The following is an 8,255-nucleotide window of genomic DNA, read 5'->3' on the forward strand; positions in this document are numbered from 1 at the left end:
TAAAAGAAAGGAAATGTTCATGAACATTTATGAATATTCAAATGAATGAATATTTGAATGAATATTCATAAAAGAAGGAAATATAGATATCAATATAGATTTCAAGTACTCTTTTGATATATTTTTCTGCATTATTTTATATATATATATTTTTAATTTTATTTATTTATTTATTTGGGTGCATGGGATCTTTAGTTGCGGCATGCTGGATCTAGTTCCCTGACCAGGGATCGAACCCAGGCCCCCTGTATTGGGAGTGCAGAGTCTTACCACCAGGGAAGTCCCTATATATATATATATATATATATATATATATATATATATATACACATACATATATATATGTATATATATTTTTTTTAAGTAACACTGTTAGCATAGCATATGAGGTCTGGCAGAGAAAGTTGATTTTATTTTATTTTTTAAAATTTTATTCTATTCTATTTATTTTTCTGGGGTTGTGCCGCGCTGCTTGTGGGATCTTAGTTCCCCAACTATGGATTGAACCCGGGCCTCGGTGGTGAAAGTGCTGAGTCCTAACCACTGGACCGTCAGGGAATTCACAAAGTAGATGACTTTAGAAAAATTGGATATTTAGCTGCTCTAAATCTCACCTTCTTTATCTATGAAACATAAATAACAATGTTTACCTCAAAGACCAGTGGAATATATTTATAAGAAGCACATAGAATAATGCCTGCCTATAATAGAAGATCAATAAATGACTGTTTCCTTCTATCTAGAATCTAATATACTCCCATGAGCGTAATGCAGAAAATTAACTAAGATCATTAAGGCTGTGTGTGTGTGTGTGTGTGTGTGTGTGTGTGTGTGTGTAAGTGTAACTTGGGACATCATTAATCAGGATGGATTTTCCAAGAAGACAAATTGTAAACATAAATATACTGACAATTCAGATCCAAAGGTCATACGCCAGATAGTTTTATTAGAACATTTACCCCAAGAACACCCCTTCTGTTCTATTGCTGACAGTCTAGCCACACCCGCACTCATCAACTACCATGTTTTCATAATGCCGTAGAATGACATTGTCATCGTTGTCCTGATAGAGCATGGAGATGGGGGACAGCTTGGTGGGAATGCAGACAGCCTGGGGAACTGCTGGGTCAATGGCATGCATCAGTGCTTGCATGAAAGCATAATTGGAGCTGTTGAGGGAGGTGGTCAGTGAGAAAGGACAATCTCCGTGGCAGTAATTTGCCATGAAACCCTTGGGGGCAATGATCCACTTGTGCCAACCCAGGTCCCGGAAGTTGATGAACAGCTGGTGACGATGGCAGAGGTTCTTGCAAGAAGCCTTAGAGGCAGGGATGGCTGCTCTCCTTTTGCGGGTAGGAGGGTGGCACTGCTCAGGGTTGAGGGTGACCACCAACAGGGAAGCGTGAAGAGAACGTCTCAGTCTGGCGCAGGTGTCCTCAAGCTGAAAATTCACCCCAGAGGCTCTGCCTCCTTTGACCAGTATCTCTAGGAACAAACCTAAGTTCTTCTGGGGGTAATTATTCCTCTTAGCCACATCCAACAGATTGAAGTGAAGGACACCTTGAGGCCATGGTACTGACTGCAGTGCAAACATTTTACCTGTCTTTGGGGTGGCCTGGCCCCGCACATGTGGTCCCTGAACCAGGGACAGAGCCAATTCCAGTTCTGGTCCCAGGTTATAGTAAGTGTTGGGCCCCAGGTCCAGGCCCAGCTGGGCCATTGTTAACTGTTCCTCATCTTTAATCGCAGACAGGTTAAAGGAGAGGAGCTTCTGTAGGTGGGAGGAGGCTTGGGAAAGGCTCTCGGAGTAAAGAAAGAAACCTAGATGGGGACAGAGAGATGTGAGTCACCTCCACCTGTGTGATGTAAATGTCAAATGTTATATGTATATCCACGTATACAAAACAAGGGCAGGAAATTCTCAGCTATACTTAAACTCAGCCATTTGGGAGGATTTGTTTCACTCCTCATTTATGGCCAGAGGTTCTTATCTTCATATTGCAGGTCCTCAAGGGATCCTGAATAGAATTTAGAAGGTCTATAATCTTGGATGGGAAAAAGAATCACATCTTTATCTTCACTAAACTCTAAGTGACATTTAGCATTTCTTTAAATTATGAATATAGGCGACAAATCCCAATAATATTGTAAGCGTCTATGACACTGTTACCAATAAAAATCATAGGTATGTTCATATATTAAGTTGTTGCAAATAGCTTAAAATGACATTTATGCTCGAACTACTTTGAATTGATGGTATAGTCCCTTCTTTAGATCTTGTTATTTGTTGCATGAATACAATATCATATGCATTACTATACACACATTCATTTTAAATATTTCTATAAATGTATTTCAGTATTTAATTGGTTTCTTTTAAAATTCTAAATATTTTATCTTAGGCATATAAACCTTTTTCTGAGAAGGGGTTCATTGGCTTCAACTGCCAGCCAAAGGGACCTATGGCACGAAAATGTTTAAGAACGCCCCACGCTGTCAGGTGTTGTAACCACTTAGATTTACTTCAAAACAAACGCCTGTCATCCAGCCAAGGCTGGCCCTCTGGAGCTCCCTTTTGTTGTATCCTTAGGTAATTCTTATCTAAAGCCCACAGTTTTCAATGTCAATAATTTCTAGTCTTATACTTTTTTTTTTTTTTTTGCGGTACGCGGGCCTCTCACTGTTGGGGCCCCTCCCGTTGCAGAGCACAGGCTCTGGACGCGCAGGCCCAGCAGCCATGGCTCACGGGCCCAGCCTCTCCGCAGCATGTGGGATCTTCCCAGACGGGGGCACGAACCCGTGTCCCCTGCATCGGCAGGCGGACTCTCAACCACTGTGCCACCAGGGAAGCCCTCTAGTCTTATACTTTTGAATACTTCTCCCACTTCACTGGAAATTGAGATGCAATGTGATTCTTCAATTTCTCCACATGGACCCCCTTCTCTGTATCTTTTGAAATTGTGCTGAACTCTCCCTGTTTGCAAAGCTAACTTCTCTGCTTAGATTTTCATACATCACCTACTCCTCTAGGAAAAGGCCCAATAGAGGATACATTTACCCTTTTTGTTTGTTTGTTTTGCATCTTCAATTTCTCTCCACAAATAACTTCTTTGACCTGATGCCACCATTTTGTTTGGTAGGGCGGCTCTACCCTAAGAGATTTTCTAAGCTCATTCAGCTTGTGGAGAAATGACAATGGAAACCCAGGTATTCTAACCATTCCACCACAATGCCTCTTCAAGCTCATTTAAAAAAACAACAAAATTAAAAAGCATTTAAAATTACCCAGGTTCCTGTTCAAGTCTACTATATCATCTCTCCGTTTCTTTTCATTGACCATCTTCTTAAAAAGATTAGTCTGTGTTTGCTGTCCCTACTGCTTAACATATATTCTTGTTATTGTCCAACTCTCTTACCCTTACCGGTCCACTGAAATAAACATCTTTAAGTGTTGACTAACCAGCAAATGCAGGGATGTTTTCACAGGGCTTATCCTTCTCAACCTCTGTGAACAGTTGATCTCTCCTGTTCACAGCTTTAATTCTAACATATTAGTCTCACTTTTTACTCGTATCACTAAATCACATTCCTTAGGCATGAAAAAAAACCCAAAAGACAGAGAGAAAAAGATGAACAGATTTGAAAACGTGAAAATAAAAGGCTTCTATATTCAAAAGACATCATGAACAAAATTAAAAGCTGAAAGAACAACCAAGAATACTTGTAATGTGTCTATAAAGAGCTTTTACAGACGATTAAGAGGCCTCACAAATCATTAAGGAAGAGAATCCTCAACAGGAAAAGGGTCATAATGTGCAAATAATGTATACATTATTTAATGTATACATTTGAAATTTTAATGTATACATTTTCAAATAGTAATACAATTATTTGAAAAATAAAAATGAATGATTCACATTTTAAGATAATAAACATGATAAATATAGTCAATACTGCTGTATGTCGTGTATAAAAGAGTAAGTAAATTCTAAGTTTCTAGCACAAGGCAAACATTTCCTTTCTGTTTCTGTGACTTTGTATCTATCTGAGACAGTGGATGTTCGCTCTACTTATTGGGTTTATTGTTGTTTTGGTTGCACAGCGCGGCTTCTGGGATTTTTAGTTCCCCAATCAGGGATCGAACTTAAGCCATGGCAGTGAAAGCGCCAAGTCCTAACCACTGGGCCGCCAGGGACTTCCCTCACTATACTTACTGAGATAATTGTTTTGTGGTATACGTAAATCAAGTCATTGTGCTGTACACCTTAGACTTATACAGTGCTGTATGTCAATTATATCTCAATAAAGCTGGAAGAAAAAAAAAGACTATGTTCTAAGTCTTAAATAAATAAGCAAATAAATAAATGATTCATTATCCATTTGAAAGGGCATCGTTCCACCTTATTAAAGAAACATATTAAAACAACGAGATCATGTTTTGCTACCAGATTAACAAAAATTAAAAGCTAAAAGAGTGTTGTTACCTAATGGCCACCCAATGCAGCACGGAGAAGTACACTGTCATATACTAACAGAATAAAATCCTAGACAGCAATGAAAATGAACTACAAATACACACAACATGGATAAATCTCACAAACGTAATGTTGAGTGAAAGAAGCCAGGCACGAAAATGGATACATTCCACAGTTCCACTTACATGAAGTTCAAAACCAGGCAAAACTAATATGCAATGTCAGGATAGCAGTTACCCTTGTAGAGAAGTAGTGATTAACAGAAGGGGGCATGAAGGATCCTCTGGGGTGCTGGTCACGTACTGTTTCTTGATCTGGGGCTAGTTATTCTGCAAAACTTCATTGAGCTGTTCTGTACAATTTATGCACTTTTCTGAATGTACATTTTATTTCAATAAGTTTCTATTTTAAAGAGACTACTGTCAAAGTAAGTGAGAATTCTCATACACTCAACGTGGAGTATAAATTTTAAAGGGTATTTGCTGTACATCAAAAGTATAAATGTAAAAAAAAAAACAAAACAGTATAAATGTGCCTACCCTTTGACACAACAATCCCCTTCTAAGAACTTATCCAGGGAAATAATAGAAAAAGCGCGCGCACGCACACACACGCCAATGGATATAAAGCTGCACTATTATGTTTACGTTCATCAACAGGGCATCAGTTACATAAATTGTAGCATGTCTATACAATGGAATATCATATAACCATTAAAACAGGGATAAGTTGACTATATGTTCTGACTTGAACAAAATGTTCATAATATTGGAGGAATGTATAGTATGATCCCATTTATAAAAAATTACAAGTTTATATTATATATATGCAAAGAAGAAAAGTCTAGAAGAATATACATCAACTATTAATGGTGGTTTTCTCTAGGGGGAGCATTAGGGAGGAGTGATAATGAGATCGTGTCCTTTTCCTGTACCATTAGATAGAATTTTGATCATCACAAAAATTAAAAGTTATTTTTTCCATGGTGAAGGGAAGGAAGTAGCCTCAGCTATTTCCTACTCTCTCCTTGGAAAACCCTTCACACCAGCTCCCCTCACCTCTTAACCTTCCTCCAGGAATTGTCCCTGAAGCCCCACCCCCAAGGCATCTAACGTGACACTTAGCACAATGTATGGAAGTCATCTGTTTGTTGATGTGTCTTCTATAAACTCTTAAAAAGCTGACTTTGTCATTCATCTCTGTACTCTCACGGTCTTACACAGTTGCCGGCACTTAGTAGGCATCCAATAAATGCTTCTTGGACTCAAATCTTATTTCCAGTTGCTGTAAAACCAGCCAGGGCTCTCAATTCCTCCCACCTCAACCACCTGGGAGGCTATATAGAAATGCAGATTACAACACCCATCTCTGACTTTGAATAAGAATCGGGTTGGGGGGACTTCCCTGGTGGCACAGTGGTTGAAAATCCGCCTGCCAATGCAGGGGACACGGGTTCGAGCCCTGGTCCAGGAAAACCCCACATGACACGGAGCAACTAAGCCCGTGTGCCACAACTACTGAGCCTGTGCCCTAGAGCCCGCGAGCTGCAACTACTGAGTCCACGTGCCACAGCTTCTGAAGCCCATGCGCCTAGAGCCCCTGCTCTGCAACAAGAGAAGCCACCGCAGTGAGAAGCCTGTGCGCTGCAATGAAGAGTAGCCCCCGCTCGCCACAACTAGAGAAAGCCCGCGCGCAGCAACGAAGACCCAACGCAGCCAAAAGTAAATAAATAAAAATTTAAAAGACATTAAAAAGAAAAGAATCAGGTGGGGGTGTGAGGGGCAGGAACTAGGCTGGAGAATCAACTTGTTACAGTTGATCTGCGTAATTTTTGGTGGGTGGTCAGTTTGGCAAATTACTGAATCAACTGAAGGGTATGACGATATTATCGTCTTGTATTTACAAATCAAGAATAGTCTTTTCTACCCATCAAAAGTAATGGGAAGGTATGGAGCAGGAAGCAAAAGTCCCGGGCAAACTGAGCCCAGAGGACCAGGGTGAGTAAATTTGGGGCTCAGGAGTGGGAGACTGAGCCCTAATTCCACCCTCACACCTCCACCTAAATTGTAGCTCAAAGCTGTTGATTCAGAAAAAAACATTTTGAATCCTGGCTTTGTTCACATACTAGCTGTATGATCTCGAATAGGTTACAGGTTATCTACTGTCTGAGCCTCAATTTCCTTATTGTTAAAAACTTGATAAGCATACCTGCCTTCCTCTCGGGACAGTGGTTGGGATTAAATAAGATAAAATGTGTAAATTACCAGTACGTGGCCGTCCGTGAACCCCTCGGTAATTGTTACTTCCCCTTTATTCCTTTCTTCACACCAGATTCATCTCTAGGAAAGACTCCAATGTCCTCACCTTGATCTGGGAGAAGTCGGAGTATGTTCCCACTGACACCCAGCTCCTTCACGTAGCACAAGTCTTGAGAGACGCCAGTGGTTGCTGCTGCCTCTTGATCCTGGAAAATTCTCTTCAAGATGGAAGGCACAGGTTGGAACTTCTTGGGTGAAGGCTCTTTGTCTAAGCCCAGAGACTGGAGAAAGACACGTTCTTGGAATTGGAATGTCTGGCCCAAGGCCAGGATTAACAGGAGGCCTAGAGCCAAGCCTGGCAGTGAAGGAAGCATGGCCCCTGAGCTGAGGCGAAGCTGGCTAGTGGGGCTGCAGAGAGCTCTAGCGCCTGACTGCCCAGCAATTCAGGTGCTGCTAATTTATCTGAGGTAAGATAATCAGGTGTGAATTGCTCTCTTCCCAGCTCCTCAAAGGCAATTGGATACAAAAGCACAGATTTTTTTTTTTCTCTTCCCCAGTTCTGCTCTCTCAGAAAAAAATTCACAAAAGGAAGATTACCCACGCATGGAGCTAACTCTACAACAATCTGAGATTTGTCAGCAGTAGACTGAGTGGAAAGGAGGCACACATTTATTCTTTTAACAAACATTTATTAAGCATCCATTATGTGCAATGCGCTGAGATGGGTGCTAGGAACATATTATTAGTAATTGAAAGTCTTGTCATTCATAGTCTAATTAGACAAATACACAGGTAGAGTTCTACTAAACAATATCCACAGCCAGGTGGAAAACCAAACCAGGGAGGGAAAACCCCTCCTGGGGAGGTTGATCTACACTCCCCATCTGTTTTCAGCTCTGGGACTGAATTTTGTTCCACTAACTTTGACCTTCCTGATTAAAAGTCAGAAATCAGACTGACTGGGTAATTTCTGTTCCCGTACTTATTAGCTCTGTGACATTGGACATGTCACTTAACCTTCCTAAATTTTGTTTCCTCAACTGAAAAGAGAAACCTGCCTTCTAATTTGCCATAGGAATCTGGTAAGATGATGTGTTTAATGTGCTCGGCACAGAGCCCGCCGAAAGGTAAGCACACACAAGGTGTTCACAGTGGAGAAAACTTCAAAGCTTAGCAGACATTTCTCAGTAAGACATTCAGGGCTGAAAGAACTACACATGTAAAGGCAAGTAGGTTACTGAGCAGTCTAAACAAGGCAGCATCCATCAATTTCTGTTTGGTTCTATGTTTTGTTTTGGCCAAACCATTACGAGATTTTTCAACTGCTATAGAAGGATTAGCTTGTTTGTCACCCAAATAATTTTCAAGCTTTTTGAGAACAGTTTATCATTTTACATTATTTTATACCACCTATTTTTTTATCTTGATAAATTTTATTGCTGCAGTATTTGTAGATGGAAAGAGTATATATAGATATATATTTGATTGCCTTTCATTTTTATAAACAGTAAGCAACTGTTTT

General features: G+C 40.3%; 1 protein-coding gene across 1 annotated transcript; it reads right to left on the reverse strand.

The window, feature by feature from the left end:
* Window positions 1-994: 994 nt before the first annotated feature.
* GDF3 (growth differentiation factor 3) lies at window positions 995-7,107 on the reverse strand. Its single transcript, XM_065888268.1, has 2 exons — window positions 6,840-7,107; window positions 995-1,821 (listed from the first exon to the last, which is right to left on the reverse strand). The coding sequence occupies exons 1-2, from the start codon at window positions 7,105-7,107 to the stop codon at window positions 995-997; spliced, it is 1,095 nt and encodes a 364-aa protein (XP_065744340.1).
* Between the last annotated feature and the right edge of the window lie 1,148 nt (window positions 7,108-8,255).

The sequence above is a fragment of the Phocoena phocoena genome, chromosome 11, assembly GCF_963924675.1.
Source record: "Phocoena phocoena chromosome 11, mPhoPho1.1, whole genome shotgun sequence".
NCBI lineage: Eukaryota > Metazoa > Chordata > Mammalia > Artiodactyla > Phocoenidae > Phocoena > Phocoena phocoena.

What these genes read in the sequence shown, in the direction of transcription:
- GDF3 (XM_065888268.1), bottom strand. Translation starts at nt 7,107, where the DNA reads ATGCTTCCTTCACTGCCAGGCTTGGCTCTAGGCCTCCTGTTAATCCTG. An exon ending in CCGACTTCTCCCAGATCAAG is followed by an intron (nt 1,822 to 6,839) that starts GTGAGGACATTG and finishes GTCCCCATCTAG; the next exon opens with GTTTCTTTCTTTACTCCGAG.